Source organism: Phyllopteryx taeniolatus, chromosome 5 (assembly GCF_024500385.1).
Source record: "Phyllopteryx taeniolatus isolate TA_2022b chromosome 5, UOR_Ptae_1.2, whole genome shotgun sequence".
NCBI lineage: Eukaryota > Metazoa > Chordata > Actinopteri > Syngnathiformes > Syngnathidae > Phyllopteryx > Phyllopteryx taeniolatus.
Genome location: NC_084506.1, coordinates 29591340 through 29611040, shown reverse-complemented (window position 1 = coordinate 29611040; position 19701 = coordinate 29591340). Strand labels below are relative to the sequence as shown.

Genomic DNA, 19701 nt, shown 5'->3' with positions numbered 1-19701 from the left:
ATACCGCTGATATGTTATGACATTCATTGAAATACATTAGAAATTAAAAGTTGGAAGGTCCAGTTGAAGTTACTGCAGTACATTACAAGACTTTACAATTGATGTTTATTCAATCATAATTATTATTTCATTACATGTCATGACCATGTCACACCAATGCAATATTATACATCATGATATATTTAATTTGATTAATTAGATTTTTAATAGTTGTTTCTTTGCTTATTTATGGGATGTAAATGATTCTCATACAAAATAAGCAACTTCTCATGTTGATGCCAAATGTGTTTTCCTTCAACATCAATTTCAACTATCCCTGTACATTTTGTCATTTTTAATCAAAAACTCAAATGTGTGATGGTTTATGCTATTTTATTTGCAGGTTGTTATCCTGTCTGCCCAGAAGACAAGCCCATATTCGATGAGGAACATCAAATATGTGTTGAGGAATGTGAAGGTTGCTTTTACAAGGGGAAAAGATATGATGAATATGACGTTATTTACAATGTGACTGACAACCTAGGAATGTGCTACTATGCGATATGTATTAATAGAACTGTAATATTCAGAAATGAAACCTGCTCCACAACAGCCCGTCCTACAACAACACCAGTAACTGAACCAATTACTACGACGGAAGGGCCAAGTACCACCTACACAAAAACAACAGTCCCACCAACAGGACCTCCCACGACCACTGAAGTAACCACAATAACAAGATCAACAACTCTATCAACAGTACCTATCACCACAACAGAAACGCTAACCACAATAATAAAATCTACGCCTCAGACAGAAACTACCAGTCGAGAGCCAACCACAACAGAATCAACTAGCCCACCGACAGCACCTCTAACTACAACTAAAGGACAAACTATTAACACAAAATCTACTACGGGACCTCCTTCGAGTTCAACTACAATTGAGGAACCTGTAACTGGAACTATAGAAAGCCCACCAACTGCCGCTGTCATTACAAAATCTACAACAACGACAGTGGGACGCACCACGACAACTGAAGGGCCAACAACAACAGAATCTACGACGACAACATCAGGACAGACCACCACAACTGTAGGACCAACTACTACAACTAAATCTACAACCATACCCGTCGGACCCACCACCACAACTGAAGGTCCAACAACGCCAACCAAATCAACTACCAAACCCACAGGACCCACCACCACAACTGAAGGTCCAACAACAACAACTAAATCAACAACCACACCCCCAGGACCCACCACCACAACGGAAGGTCCAACAACAACAACTAAATCTACAACGACACCCCCTGGAACCACCACCACAAGGGAAGGTCCAACAACAACAACTAAATCAACAACCACCCCACTTGGACCCACGACAACAACTAAAGGACCAACCACTACAACTAAATCTACAACCACCCCACTTGGACCCACAACAACAACTGAAGGACCAACTACTACAACTAAATCTACAACCATACCCGTCGGACCTACCACCACAACTGAAGGTCCAACAACAATAACTAAATCAACAACCACACCCCCAGGACGTACCACCACAACGGAAGGTCCAACAACAACAACTAAATCAACAACCACACCCCCAGGACCCACAACCACAACGGAAGGTCCAACAACAACAACTAAATCAACAAACACACCCCCTGGACCCACCACCACAACGGAAGGTCCAACAACAACAAAAAAATCTACGACCACACCATCAGGACAGACCACCACAACTGTAGGTCCAACTACTACTACTAAATCAACAACCACACCCCCAGGACCCACCACCACAACGGAAGGTCCAACAACAACAACTAAATCTACAACGACACCCCCTGGACCTACCACCTCAACGGAAGGTCCAACAACAACAACAAAATCTACGACGACAACATCAGGACAGACCACCACAACTGTAGGTCCAACCACTACAACTAAATCTACAACCACCCCACTTAGACCCACAACAACAACCGAAGGACCAACTACTACAACTAAATCTACAACCATACCCGTCGGACCCACCACCACAACTGAAGGTCCAACAACAACAACTAAATCAACAACCAGACCCCCAGGACCCACCACCACAACCGAAGGTCCAACAACAACAACTAAATCAACAACCACACCCCCTGGACCCACCACCACAACGGAAGCTCCTTCAACTACAACCAAATCTACACCCACACCAGTTGAACCAACAACAACAACCAAAGGACCAACCACTACAAGTAAATCTATAACCACCCCACTTGGACCCACAACAACATCCGAAGGACCAACTACTACAACTAAATCTACAACCATACCCGTCGGACCCACCACCACAACTGAAGGTCCAACAACGACAACCAAATCAACTACCAAACCCACAGGACCCACCACCACAACTGAAGGTCCAACAACAACAACAAAATCTACGACGACACCATCAGGACAGACCACCACAACTGTAGGTCCAACCACTACAACTAAATCGACAACCACCCCACTTGGACCCACAACAACAACTGAAGGACCAACCACTACAACTAAATCTACAACCACCCCACTTGGACCCACAACAACAACCGAAGGACCAACTACTACAACTAAATCAACAACCAGACCCCCAGGACACACCACCACAACGGAAGGTCCAACAACAACAACTAAATCAACAACCACACCCCCTGGACCCACCACCACAACGGAAGCTCCATCAACTACAACCAAATCTACACCCACACCAGTTGAACCCACAACAACAACCAAAGGACCAACCACTACAAGTAAATCTATAACCACCCCACTTGGACCCACAACAACAACCGAAGGACCAACTACTACAACTAAATCTACAACCATACCCGTCGGACCAACCACCACAACTGAAGGTCCAACAACGACAACCAAATCAACTACCAAACCCACAGGACCCACCACCACAACTGAAGGTCCAACAACTAAATCAACAACCACACCCCCAGGACCCACCACCACAACGGAAGGTCCAACAACAACAACAAAATCTACGACGACACCATCAGGACAGACCACCACAACTGTAGGTCCAACCACTACAACTAAATCTACAACCACCCCACTTGGACCCACAACAACAACTGAAGGACCAACTATGACAACTAAATCTACAACGACACCCCCTGGACCCACCACCTCAACGGAAGGTCCAACAACAACAGCAAAATCTACGACAACACCATCAGGACAGACCACCACAACTGTAGGTCCAACCACTACAATTAAATCTACAACCACCCCACTTGGACCCACGACAACAACTAAAGGACCAACCACTACAAGTAAATCTACAACCACCCCACTTGGACCCACAACAACATCCGAAGGACCAACTACTACAACTAAATCTACAACCATACCCATCGGACCCACCACCACAACTGAAGGTCCAACAACGACAACCAAATCAACTACCAAACCCACAGGACCCACCACCACAACTGAAGGTCCAACAACAACAACTAAATCAACAACCACACCCCCTGGACCCACCACCACAACGGAAGCTCCATCAACTACAACCAAATCTACACCCACACCAGTTGAACCCACAACAACAACCAAAGGACCAACCACTACAAGTAAATCTATAACCACCCCACTTGGACCCACAACAACAACCGAAGGACCAACTACTACAACTAAATCTACAACCATACCCGTCGGACCAACCACCACAACTGAAGGTCCAACAACGACAACCAAATCAACTACCAAACCCACAGGACCCACCACCACAACTGAAGGTCCAACAACTAAATCAACAACCACACCCCCAGGACCCACCACCACAACGGAAGGTCCAACAACAACAACAAAATCTACGACGACACCATCAGGACAGACCACCACAACTGTAGGTCCAACCACTACAACTAAATCTACAACCACCCCACTTGGACCCACAACAACAACTGAAGGACCAACTATGACAACTAAATCTACAACGACACCCCCTGGACCCACCACCTCAACGGAAGGTCCAACAACAACAGCAAAATCTACGACAACACCATCAGGACAGACCACCACAACTGTAGGTCCAACCACTACAATTAAATCTACAACCACCCCACTTGGACCCACGACAACAACTAAAGGACCAACCACTACAAGTAAATCTACAACCACCCCACTTGGACCCACAACAACATCCGAAGGACCAACTACTACAACTAAATCTACAACCAAACCCATCGGACCCACCACCACAACTGAAGGTCCAACAACGACAACCAAATCAACTACCAAACCCACAGGACCCACCACCACAACTGAAGGTCCAACAACAACAACTAAATCAACAACCACACCCCCTGGACCCACCACCACAACGGAAGCTCCATCAACTACAACCAAATCTACACCCACACCAGTTGAACACACAACAACAACCAAAGGACCAACCACTACAAGTAAATCTATAACCACCCCGCTTGGGCCCACAACAACAACCGAAGGACCAACTACTACAAATAAATCTACAACCATACCCGTCGGACCCACCACCACAACTGAAGGTCCAACAACGACAACCAAATCAACTACCAAACCCACAGGACCCACCACCACAACTGAAGGTCCAACCACAACAACTAAATCAACAACCACACCCCCAGGACCCACCACCACAACGGAAGGTCCAACAACAACAACTAAATCTACAACGACACCCCCTGGACCTACCACCTCAACGGAAGGTCCAACAACAACAACAAAATCTACGACGACAACATCAGGACAGACCACCACAACTGTAGGTCCAACCACTACAACTAAATCTACAACCACCCCACTTGGACCCACAACAACAACCGAAGGACCAACTACTACAACTAAATCTACTACCATACCCGTCGGACCCACCACCACAACTGAAGGTCCAACAACGACAATCAAATCAACTACCAAACCCACACGACCCACCACCACAACTGAAGGTCCAACAACAACAACAAAATCTACGACGACACCATCAGGACAGACCACCACAACTGTAGGTCCAACCACTACAACTAAATCTACAACAACCCCACTTGGACCCACAACAACAACTGAAGGACCAACTATGACAACTAAATCTACAACGACACCCCCTGGACCCACCACCTCAACAGAAGGTCCAACAACAACAGCAAAATCTATGACAACACCATCAGGACAGACCACCACAACTGTAGGTCCAACCACTACAACTAAATCTACAACCACCCCACTTGGACCCACAACAACAACCGAAGGACCAACTACTACAACTAAATCTACAACCATACCCGTCGGACCCACCACCACAACTGAAGGTCCAACAACAACAACTAAATCAACAACCAGACCCCCAGGACCCACCACCACAACGGAAGGTCCAACAACAACAACTAAATCAACAACCACACCCCCTGGACCCACCACCACAACGGAAGCTCCATCAACTACAACCAAATCTACACCCACACCAGTTGAACCAACCACCACAACTGAAGGTCCAACAACGACAACCAAATCAACTACCAAAACCACAGGACCCACCACCACAACTGAAGGTCCAACAACAACAACTAAATCAACAACCACACCCCCAGGACCCACCACCACAACGGAAGGTCCAACAACAACAACAAAATCTATGACGACACCATCAGGACAGACCACCACAACTGTAGGTCCAACCACTACAACTAAATCTACAACCACCCCACTTGGACCCACGACAACAACTAAAGGACCAACCACTACAAGTAAATCTACAACCACCCCACTTGGACCCACAACAACAACCGAAGGACCAACTACTACAACTAAATCTACAACCATACCCGTCGGACCCACCACCACAACTGAAGGTCCAACAACGACAACCAAATCAACTACCAAACCCACAGGACCGACCACCACAACTGAAGGTCCAACAACAACAACTAAATCAACAACCACACCCCCAGGAACCACCACCACAACGGAAGGTCCAACAACAACAACAAAATCTACGACGACACCATCAGGACAGACCACCACAACTGTAGGTCCAACCACTACAACTAAATCGACAACCACCCCACTTGGACCTACAACAACAACTGAAGGATTAACTACTACAACAAAATCTACAACCATACCCGTCGGACCCACCACCACAACTGAAGCTCCAACAACAACAACTAAATCAACAACCACACCCCCAGGACCCACCACCACAACGGAAGGTCCAACAACAACAACTAAATCAACAACCACACCCCCAGGACCCACCACCCCAACGGAAGGTCCAACAACAACAACTAAATCAACAACCACATCCCCTGGACCCACCACCACAACGGAACGTCCAACAACAACAACAAAATCAACGACGACACCATCAGGACAGACCACCACAACTGTAGGTCCAACCACTACAACTAAATCAACAACCACACCCCCAGGACCCACCACCACAACGGAAGGTCCAACAACAACAACTAAATCTACAACGACACCCCCTGGACCTACCACCTCAACGGAAGGTCCAACAACAACAACAAAATCTACGACGACAACATCAGGACAGACCACCACAACTGTAGGTCCAACCACTACAACTAAATCTACAACCACCCCACTTGGACCCACAACAACAACCGAAGGACCAACTACTACAACTAAATCTACAACCATACCCGTCGGACCCACCACCACAACTGAAGGTCCAACAACGACAATCAAATCAACTACCAAACCCACAGGACCCACCACCACAACTGAAGTTCCAACAACAACAACAAAATCTACGACGACACCATCAGGACAGACCACCACAACTGTAGGTCCAACCACTACAACTAAATCTACAACCACCCCACTTGGACCCACAACAACAACTGAAGGACCAACTATGACAACTAAATCTACAACGACACCCCCTGGACCCACCACCTCAACGGAAGGTCCATCAACAACAACTAAATCAACAACCAGACCCCCAGGACCCACCACCACAACGGAAGGTCCAACAACAACAACTAAATCAACAACCACACCCCCTGGACCCACCACCACAACGGAAGCTCCATCAACTACAACCAAATCTACACCCACACCAGTTGAACCCACAACAACAACCAAAGGACCAACCACTACAAGTAAATCTATAACCACCCCACTTGGACCCACAACAACAACCGAAGGACCAACTACTACAACTAAATCTACAACCATACCCGTCGGACCAACCACCACAACTGAAGGTCCAACAACGACAACCAAATCAACTACCAAACCCACAGGACCCACCACCACAACTGAAGGTCCAACAACAACAACTAAATCAACAACCACATCCCCAGGACCCACCACCACAACGGAAGGTCCAACAACAACAACAAAATCTACGACGACACCATCAGGACAGACCACCACAACTGTAGGTCCAACCACTACAACTAAATCTACAACCACCCCACTTAGACCCACAACAACAACTGAAGGACCAACTATGACAACTAAATCTACAACGACACCCCCTGGACCCACCACCTCAACGGAAGGTCCAACAACAACAGCAAAATCTACGACGACACATTCAGGACAGACCACCACAACTGTAGGTCCAACCACGACAACTAAATCTACAACCACCCCACTTGGACCCACGACAACAACTAAAGGACCAACCACTATAAGTAAATCTACAACCACCCCACTTGGACCCACAACAACAACCGAAGGACCAACAACGACAACCAAATCAACTACCAAACCCACAGGACCCACCACCACAACTGAAGGTCCAACAACAACAACTAAATCAACAACCACACCCCCAGGACCCACCACCACAACGGAAGGTCCAACAACAACAACAAAATCTACGACGACACCATCAGGACAGACCACCACAACTGTAGGTCCAACCACTACAACTAAATCGACAACCACCCCACTTGGACCTACAACAACAACTGAAGGATTAACTACTACAACTAAATCTACAACCATACCCGTCGGACCCACCACCACAACTGAAGCTCCAACAACAACAACTAAATCAACAACCACACCCCCAGGACCCACCACCACAACGGAAGGTCCAACAACAACAACTAAATCAACAACCACACCCCCAGGACCCACCACCCCAACGGAAGGTCCAACAACAACAACTAAATCAACAACCACACCCCCTGGACCCACCACCACAACGGAACGTCCAACAACAACAACAAAATCAACGACGACACCATCAGGACAGACCACCACAACTGTAGGTCCAACCACTACAACTAAATCAACAACCACACCCCCAGGACCCACCACCACAACGGAAGGTCCAACAACAACAACTAAATCTACAACGACACCCCCTGGACCTACCACCTCAACGGAAGGTCCAACAACAACAACAAAATCTACGACGACAACATCAGGACAGACCACCACAACTGTAGGTCCAACCACTACAACTAAATCTACAACCACCCCACTTGGACCCACAACAACAACCGAAGGACCAACTACTACAACTAAATCTACAACCATACCCGTCGGACCCACCACCACAACTGAAGGTCCAACAACGACAATCAAATCAACTACCAAACCCACAGGACCCACCACCACAACTGAAGGTCCAACAACAACAACAAAATCTACGACGACACCATCAGGACAGACCACCACAACTGTAGGTCCAACCACTACAACTAAAACTACAACCACCCCACTTGGACCCACAACAACAACTGAAGGACCAACTATGACAACTAAATCTACAACGACACCCCCTGGACCCACCACCTCAACGGAAGGTCCATCAACAACAACTAAATCAACAACCAGACCCCCAGGACCCACCACCACAACGGAAGGTCCAACAACAACAACTAAATCAACAACCACACCCCCTGGACCCACCACCACAACGGAAGCTCCATCAACTACAACCAAATCTACACCCACACCAGTTGAACCCACAACAACAACCAAAGGACCAACCACTACAAGTAAATCTATAACCACCCCACTTGGACCCACAACAACAACCGAAGGACCAACTACTACAACTAAATCTACAACCATACCCGTCGGACCAACCACCACAACTGAAGGTCCAACAACGACAACCAAATCAACTACCAAACCCACAGGACCCACCACCACAACTGAAGGTCCAACAACAACAACTAAATCAACAACCACATCCCCAGGACCCACCACCACAACGGAAGGTCCAACAACAACAACAAAATCTACGACGACACCATCAGGACAGACCACCACAACTGTACGTCCAACCACTACAACTAAATCTACAACCACCCCACTTAGACCCACAACAACAACTGAAGGACCAACTATGACAACTAAATCTACAACGACACCCCCTGGACCCACCACCTCAACGGAAGGTCCAACAACAACAGCAAAATCTACGACGACACATTCAGGACAGACCACCACAACTGTAGGTCCAACCACGACAACTAAATCTACAACCACCCCACTTGGACCCACGACAACAACTAAAGGACCAACCACTATAAGTAAATCTACAACCACCCCACTTGGACCCACAACAACAACCGAAGGACCAACAACGACAACCAAATCAACTACCAAACCCACAGGACCCACCACCACAACTGAAGGTCCAACAACAACAACTAAATCAACAACCACACCCCCAGGACCCACCACCACAACGGAAGGTCCAACAACAACAACAAAATCTACGACGACACCATCAGGACAGACCACCACAACTGTAGGTCCAACCACTACAACTAAATCGACAACCACCCCACTTGGACCTACAACAACAACTGAAGGATTAACTACTACAACTAAATCTACAACCATACCCGTCGGACCCACCACCACAACTGAAGCTCCAACAACAACAACTAAATCAACAACCACACCCCCAGGACCCACCACCACAACGGAAGGTCCAACAACAACAACTAAATCAACAACCACACCCCCAGGACCCACCACCCCAACGGAAGGTCCAACAACAACAACTAAATCAACAACCACACCCCCTGGACCCACCACCACAACGGAACGTCCAACAACAACAACAAAATCAACGACGACACCATCAGGACAGACCACCACAACTGTAGGTCCAACCACTACAACTAAATCAACAACCACACCCCCAGGACCCACCACCACAACGGAAGGTCCAACAACAACAACTAAATCTACAACGACACCCCCTGGACCTACCACCTCAACGGAAGGTCCAACAACAACAACAAAATCTACGACGACAACATCAGGACAGACCACCACAACTGTAGGTCTAACCACTACAACTAAATCTACAACCACCCCACTTGGACCCACAACAACAACCGAAGGACCAACTACTACAACTAAATCTACAACCATACCCGTCGGACCCACCACCACAACTGAAGGTCCAACAACGACAATCAAATCAACTACCAAACCCACAGGACCCACCACCACAACTGAAGGTCCAACAACAACAACAAAATCTACGACGACACCATCAGGACAGACCACCACAACTGTAGGTCCAACCACTACAACTAAAACTACAACCACCCCACTTGGACCCACAACAACAACTGAAGGACCAACTATGACAACTAAATCTACAACGACACCCCCTGGACCCACCACCTCAACGGAAGGTCCATCAACAACAACTAAATCAACAACCAGACCCCCAGGACCCACCACCACAACGGAAGGTCCAACAACAACAACTAAATCAACAACCACACCCCCTGGACCCACCACCACAACGGAAGCTCCATCAACTACAACCAAATCTACACCCACACCAGTTGAACCCACAACAACAACCAAAGGACCAACCACTACAAGTAAATCTATAACCACCCCACTTGGACCCACAACAACAACCGAAGGACCAACTACTACAACTAAATCTACAACCATACCCGTCGGACCAACCACCACAACTGAAGGTCCAACAACGACAACCAAATCAACTACCAAACCCACAGGACCCACCACCACAACTGAAGGTCCAACAACAACAACTAAATCAACAACCACATCCCCAGGACCCACCACCACAACGGAAGGTCCAACAACAACAACAAAATCTACGACGACACCATCAGGACAGACCACCACAACTGTAGGTCCAACCACTACAACTAAATCTACAACCACCCCACTTAGACCCACAACAACAACTGAAGGACCAACTATGACAACTAAATCTACAACGACACCCCCTGGACCCACCACCTCAACGGAAGGTCCAACAACAACAGCAAAATCTACGACGACACCATCAGGACAGACCACCACAACTGTAGGTCCAACCACGACAACTAAATCTACAACCACCCCACTTGGACCCACGACAACAACTAAAGGACCAACCACTACAAGTAAATCTACAACCACCCCACTTGGACCCACACCAACAACCGAAGGACCAACTACTACAACTAAATCTACAACCATACCCGTCGGACCCACCACCACAACTGAAGGTCCAACAACAACAACTAAATCAACAACCACACCCCCTGGACCCACCACCACAACGGAAGCTCCATCAACTACAACCAAATCTACACCCACACCAGTTGAACCCACAACAACAACCAAAGGACCAACCACTACAACTAAATCTACAACCACCCCACTTGGACCCACAACAACAACCGAAGGACCAACTACTACAACTAAATCTACAACCATACCCGTCGGACCCACCACCACAATGGAAGGTCCAACAACAACAACTAAATCAACAACCACACCCCCAGGACCCATCACCACAACGGAAGGTCCAACAACAACAACAAAATCTACGACGACACCATCAGGACAGACCACCAATACTGTAGGTCCAACAACAACAACTAAATCAACAACCACACCCCCAGGACCTACCACCTCAACGGAAGGTCCAACAACAACAACAAAATCTACGATGACAACATCAGGACAGACCACCACAACTGTAGGTCCAACCACTACAACTAAATCTACAACCACCCCACTTGGACCCACGACAACAACTAAAGAACCAACCACTACAAGTAAATCTACAACCATACCCGTCGGATCCACCACCACAACTGAAAGTCCAACATCGACAACCAAATCAACTACCAAACCCACAGGACCCACCACCACAACGGAAGGTCCAACAACTAAATCAACAACCACACCCCCTGGACCCACCACCACAACGGAAGGTCCAACAACAACAACAAAATCTACGACGACACCATCAGGACAGACCACCACAACTGTAGGTCCAACCACTACAACTAAATCAACAACCACACCCCCAGGACCCACCACCACAACGGAAGGTCCAACAACAACAACTAAATCTACGACACCCCCTGGACCTACCACCTCAACGGAAGGTCCAACAACAACAACAAAATCTACGATGACAACATCAGGACAGACCACCACAACTGTAGGTCCAACCACTACAACTAAATCAACAACCACCCCACTTGGACCCACGACAACAACTAAAGGACCAACCACTACAAGTAAATCTACAACCACCCCACTTGGACCAACAACAACAACCGAAGGACCAACTACTACAACTAAATCTACAACCATACCCGTCGGACCCACCACTACAACTGAAGGTCCAACAATGACAACCAAATCAACAACCACAACCCCAGGACCCACCACCACAACGGAAGGTCCAACAACAACAACTAAATCAACAACCACACCCCCAGGACCCACCACCACAACGGAAGGTCCAACAACAACAACAAAATCTACGACGACACCATCAGGACAGACCACCACAACTGTAGGTCCAACCACTACAACTAAATCTACAACCACCCCAATTGGACCCACAACAACAACTGAAGGACCAACTACTAAAACTAAATCCACAACCATACCCGTCGGACCCACCACCACAACTGAAGGTCCAACAACAACAACAAAATCTACGACGACACCATCAGGACAGACCACCACAACTGTAGGTCCAACCACTACAACTAAATCTACAACCACCCCACTTGGACCCACAACAACAACTGAAGGACCAACTATGACAACTAAATTTACAACGACACCCCGTGGACCCACCACCTCAACGGAAGGTCCAACAACAACAGCAAAATCTACGTCAACACCATCAGGACAGACCATCACAACTGTAGGTCCAACCACTACAACTAAATCTACAACCACCCCACTTGGACCCACAACAACAACCGAAGGACCAACTACTACAACTAAATCTACAACCATACCCGTCGGATCCACCACCACAACTGAAAGTCCAACATCGACAACCAAATCAACTACCAAACCCACAGGACCCACCACCACAACGGAAGGTCCAACAACTAAATCAACAACCACACCCCCTGGACCCACCACCACAACGGAAGGTCCAACAACAACAACTAAATCTACGACACCCCCTGGACCTACCACCTCAACGGAAGGTCCAACAACAACAACAAAATCTACGATGACAACATCAGGACAGACCACCACAACTGTAGGTCCAACCACTACAACTAAATCAACAACCACCCCACTTGGACCCACGACAACAACTAAAGGACCAACCACTACAAGTAAATCTACAACCACCCCACTTGGACCCACAACAACAACCGAAGGACCAACTACTACAACTAAATCTACAACCATACCCGTCGGACCCACCACTACAACTGAAGGTCCAACAATGACAACCAAATCAACTACCAAACCCACAGGACCCACCACCAGTACTGAAGGTCCAACAACAACAACTAAATCAACAACCACAACCCCAGGACCCACCACCACAACGGAAGGTCCAACAACAACAACAAAATCTACAACGACACCATCAGGACAGACCACCACAACTGGAGTTCCAACCACTACAACTAAATCTACAACCACCCCACTTGGACCCACAACAACAACTGAAGGACCAACTATGACAACTAAATCTACAACGACACCCCCTGTAACCACCACCTCAACGGAAGGTCCAACAACAACAGCAAAATCTACAACAACACTATCAGGACACACCACCACAACTGTAGGTCCAACCACTACAACTAAATCTACAACCACCCCACTTGGACCCACAACAACAACCGAAGGACCAACTACTACAACTAAATCTACAACCATACCCGTCGGACCCACCACCACAACTGAAGGTCCAACAACTACAACCAAATCTACAACCACACCAGTTGGACCCACAATAACAACTAAAGGACCAACCACTACAAGTAAATCTCCAACCACCCCACTTGGACCCACAACAACAACCGAAGGACCAACTACTACAACTAAATCTACAACCATACCCGTCGGACCCACCACCACAACTGAAGGTCCAACAACTACAACCAAATCTACAACCACACCAGTTGGACCCACAACAACAACTAAAGGACCAACCACTACAAGTAAATCTCCAACCACCCCACTTGGACCCACAACAACAACCAAAGGACCAACTACTACAACTAAATCTACAACCATACCCGTCGGACCCACAACAACAACTGAAGGACCAACTATGACAACTAAATCTACAACGACACCCCCTGGACCCACCACCTCAACGGAAGGTCCAACAACAACAGCAAAATCTACGACAACACCATCAGGACAGACCACCACAACTGTAGGTCCAACCACTGCAACTAAATCTACAACCACCCCACTTGGACCCACAACAACAACCGAAGGACCAACTACTCCAACTAAATCTACAACCATACCCGTCGGACCCACCACCACAACTGAAGGTCCAACAACAACAACAAAATCTACGACGACACCATCAGGACAGACCACCACAACTGTAGGTCCAACCACTACAACTAAATCAACAACCACACCCCCAGGACCCACCACCACAACGGAAGGTCCAACAACAACAACTAAATCTACGACACCCCCTGGACCTACCACCTCAACGGAAGGTCCAACAACAACAACAAAATCTACGATGACAACATCAGGACAGACCACCACAACTGTAGGTCCAATCACTACAACTAAATCAACAACCACCCCACTTGGACCCACGACAACAACTAAAGGACCAACCACTACAAGTAAATCTAGAACCACCCCACTTGGACCCACAACAACAACCGAAGGACCAACTACTACAACTAAATCTACAACCATACCCCCTGGACCCACCACAACGGAAGGTCCAACAACAACAACAACAAAATCTACGACGACACCATCAGGACAGACCACCACAACTGTAGGTCCAACCACTACAACTAAATCTACAACCACCCCACTTGGACCCACGACAACAACTAAAGGACCAACCACTACAAGTAAATCTACAACCACCCCACTTGGACCCACAACAACAACCGAAGGACCAACTACTACAACTAAATCTACAACCATACCCGTCGGACCCACCACTACAACTGAAGGTCCAACAATGACAACCAAATCAACTACCAAACCCACAGGACCCACCACCACAACTGAAGGTCCAACAACAACAACTAAATCAACAACCACAACCCCAGGACCCACCACCACAACGGAAGGTCCAACAACAACAACAGAATCTACGACACCATCAGGACAGACCACCACAACTGGAGTTCCAACCACTACAACTAAATCTACAACCACCCCACTTGGACCCACAACAACAACCGAAGGACCAACTACTACAACTAAATCTACAACCATACCCGTCGGACCCACCACCACAACGGAAGGTCCAACAACAACAGCAAAATCTACGACAACACCATCAGGACACACCACCACAACTGTAGGTCCAACCACTACAACTAAATCTACAACCACCCCACTTGGACCCACAACAACAACCGAAGGACCAACTACTACAACTAAATCTACAACCATACCCGTCGGAACCACAACAACAACTGAAGGACCAACTATGACAACTAAATCTACAACGACACCCCCTGGACCCACCACCTCAACGGAAGGTCCAACAACAACAGCAAAATCTACGACAACACCATCAGGACAGACCACCACAACTGTAGGTCGAACCACTACAACTAAATCTACAACCACCCCACTTGGACCCACAACAACAACCGAAGGACCAACTACTCCAACTAAATCTACAACCATACCCGTCGGACCCACCACCACAACTGAAGGTCCAACGACGACAACCAAATCAACTACCAACCCCACAGGACCCACCACCACAACTGAAGGTCCAACAACAACAACAAAATCTACGACGACACCATCAGGACAGACCACCACAACTGTAGGTCCAACCACTACAACTAAATCTACAACCACCCCACTTGGACCCACAACAACAACTGAAGGACCAACTATGACAACTAAATCTACAACGACACCCCGTGGACCCACCACCTCAACGGAAGGTCCAACAACAACAGCAAAATCTACGTCAACACCATCAGGACAGACCACCACAACTCTAGGTCCAACCACTACAACTAAATCTACAACCACCCCACTTGGACCCACAACAACAACTGAAGGACCAACTATGACAACTAAATCTACAACGACACACCGTGGACCCACCACCTCAACGGAAGGTCCAACAACAACAGCAAAATCTACGTCAACACCATCAGGACAGACCACCACAACTGTAGGTCCAACCACTACAACTAAATCTACAACCACCCCACTTGGACCCACGACAACAACTAAAGGACCAACCACTACAACTAAATCTACAACCATACCCGTCGGACCCACCACCACAACTGAAGGTCCAACAACAACAACTAAATCAACAACCACACCCCCAGGACTCACCACCACAACGGAAGGTCCAACAACAACAACTAAATCAACAACCACACCCCCTGGACCCACCACCACAACGGAAGCTCCAACAACTACAACCAAATCTACAACCACACCAGTTGGACCCACAACAACAACTAAAGGACCAACCACTACAACTAAATCTACAACCATACCCGTCGGACCCACAACAACAACTGAAGGACCAACTATGACAACTAAATCTACAACGACACCCCCTGGACCCACCACCTCAACGGAAGGTCCAACAACAACAGCAAAATCTACGACAACACCATCAGGACAGACCACCACAACTGTAGGTCCAACCACTACAAGTAAATCTACAACCACCCCACTTGGTCCCACAACAACAACCGAAGGACCAACTACTACAACTAAATCTACAACCATACCCGTCGGACCCACCACCACAACTGAAGGTCCAACAACAACAACCAAATCAACTACCAAACCCACAGGACCCACCACCACAACTGAAGGTCCAACAACAACAACTAAATCAACAACCACACCCCCAGGACCCACCACCACAACGGAAGGTCCAACAACAACAACAAAATCGACGACGACACCATCAGGACAGACCACCACAACTGTAGGTCCAACCACTACAACTAAATCTACAACCACCCCACTTGGACCCACAACAACAACTGAAGGACCAACTATGACAACTAAATCTACAACGACACCCCCTGGACCCACCACCTCAACGGAAGGTCCAACAACAACAGCAAAATCTACGACAACACCATCAGGACAGACCACCACAACTGTAGGTCCAACCACTACAACTAAATCTACAACCACCCCACTTGGACCCACAACAACAACCGAAGGACCAACTACTTCAACTAAATCTACAACCATACCCGTCGGATCCACCACCACAACTGAAGGTCCAACATCGACAACCAAATCAACTACCAAACCCACAGGACCCACCACCACAACTGAAGGTCCAACAACGACAACCAAATCAACTACCAAACCCACAGGACCCACCACCACAACTGAAGGTCCAACAACAACAACTAAATCAACAACCACACCCCCAGGACCCACCACCACAACGGAAGGTCCAACAACAACAACAAAATCTACGACGACACCATCAGGACAGACCACCACAACTGTAGGTCCAACCACTACAACTAAATCGACAACCACCCCACTTGGACCCACGACAACAACTAAAGGACCAACCACTACAAGTAAATCTACAACCACCCCACTTGGACCCACAACAATAACCGAAGGACCAACTACTACAACTAAATCTACAACCATACCCGTCGGATCCACGACCACAACTGAAGGTCCAACAACGACAACCAAATCAACTACCAAACCCACAGGACCCACCACCACAACTGAAGGTCCAACAACAACAACTAAATCAACAACCACACCCCCTGGACCCACCACCACAACGGAAGCTCCAACAACTACAACCAAATCTACAACCACACCAGTTGGACCCACAACAACAACTAAATCAACAACCACACCCCCAGGACCCACCACCACAACGGAAGGTCCAACAACAACAACAAAATCTACGACGACACCATCAGGACAGACCACCACAACTGTAGGTCCAACCACTACAACTAAATCTACAACCACCCCACTTGGACCCACAACAACAACTGAAGGACCAACAATGACAACTAAATCTACAACGACAATCCCTGGACCCACAACCTCAACGGAAGGTCCAACAACAACAGCAAAATCTACGACAACACCATCAGGACAGACCACCACAACTGTAGGTCCAACCACTACAACTAAATCTACAACCACCCCACTTGGACCCACAACAACAACCAAAGGACCAACTACTACAACTAAATCTACAACCATACCCGTCGGATCCACCACCACAACTGAAGGTCCAACAACGACAACCAAATCAACTACCAAACCCACAGGACCCACCACCACAACTGAAGGTCCAACAACAACAACTAAATCAACAACCACACCCCCAGGACCCACCACCACAACTGAAGGTCCAACAACAACAACCAAATCAACTTCCACTCCCACAGGTCCCAGCACCACAACTGAAGGTCCAACAACTACAACCAAATCTACAACCACCTCAATTGGACCCACAACAACAACTGAAAGACCAATTACTCCAACTAAATCTACAACAACAACCACAGGACCCACCACGACAACTGAAGGTCCAACAACAACAATAACAAAATCTACAACCACCCCAGTTGGAACCACGACAACAACTACTGGACAAACTTCTACAACTAAATCTACAACCGTACCCGCAGGACCCACCACCACCACTGAAGGTCCAACTACTACAATTAAATTGACAACCACATCATCAGGACCCACCACCACAACTGAAGGTCCAACAACAACAAAATCTACAACCACACCATCAGGACCGACCACCACAACTGAAGGTCTAAAGACTACCATGAAATCTACAACCACCCCAATTGGACCCACAACAACAACTGAAGGACCAACTCCTTCAACTATATCTACAACCAAACCCGCAGGACCCACCCCCACAACTGAAGGTCCAACAACTACAACCAAATCAACAATGACACCCACAGGATCCACTACCACAACTGAAGGTCCAACAACAATAACAAAATCTACACCCACACCCGCAGGACCCACTACGACATCCGAAGGTCCAACTACTTCATTAAAATCAACAACCACACCAGCAGGACGCACCACCACATCTCAAGGACCAATCACCATCAGTCCTACTCCAGGACACACTACACAATGCTTCTGTGTCATCAATGGCCAGCACTACAGACCAGGTAAAGTAATTCATATGCCCAATATTTCTGCACGTTGTCGTTTATTCCCGGGTTTTGTTTGT

At 47.6% G+C, this 19701-nt stretch overlaps 1 protein-coding gene across 7 annotated transcripts in view; it reads left to right on the top strand.

The window, feature by feature from the left end:
* Positions 1-19701, top strand: part of LOC133478515 (mucin-2-like) — a 40660-nt gene that overhangs the window by 12096 nt on the left and 8863 nt on the right. The window contains exons 26-27 of one of the 7 annotated variants that reach the window (XM_061774654.1): positions 383-2398; positions 2639-19639. In XM_061774654.1, coding sequence (XP_061630638.1) covers positions 383-2398; positions 2639-19639 — 19017 coding nt within the window. Of the gene's footprint in view, positions 1-382; positions 19640-19701 lie in introns of all 7 variants that reach the window. The other 6 variants (XM_061774656.1, XM_061774657.1, XM_061774655.1 and 3 more) reach the window with 6 other exon arrangements.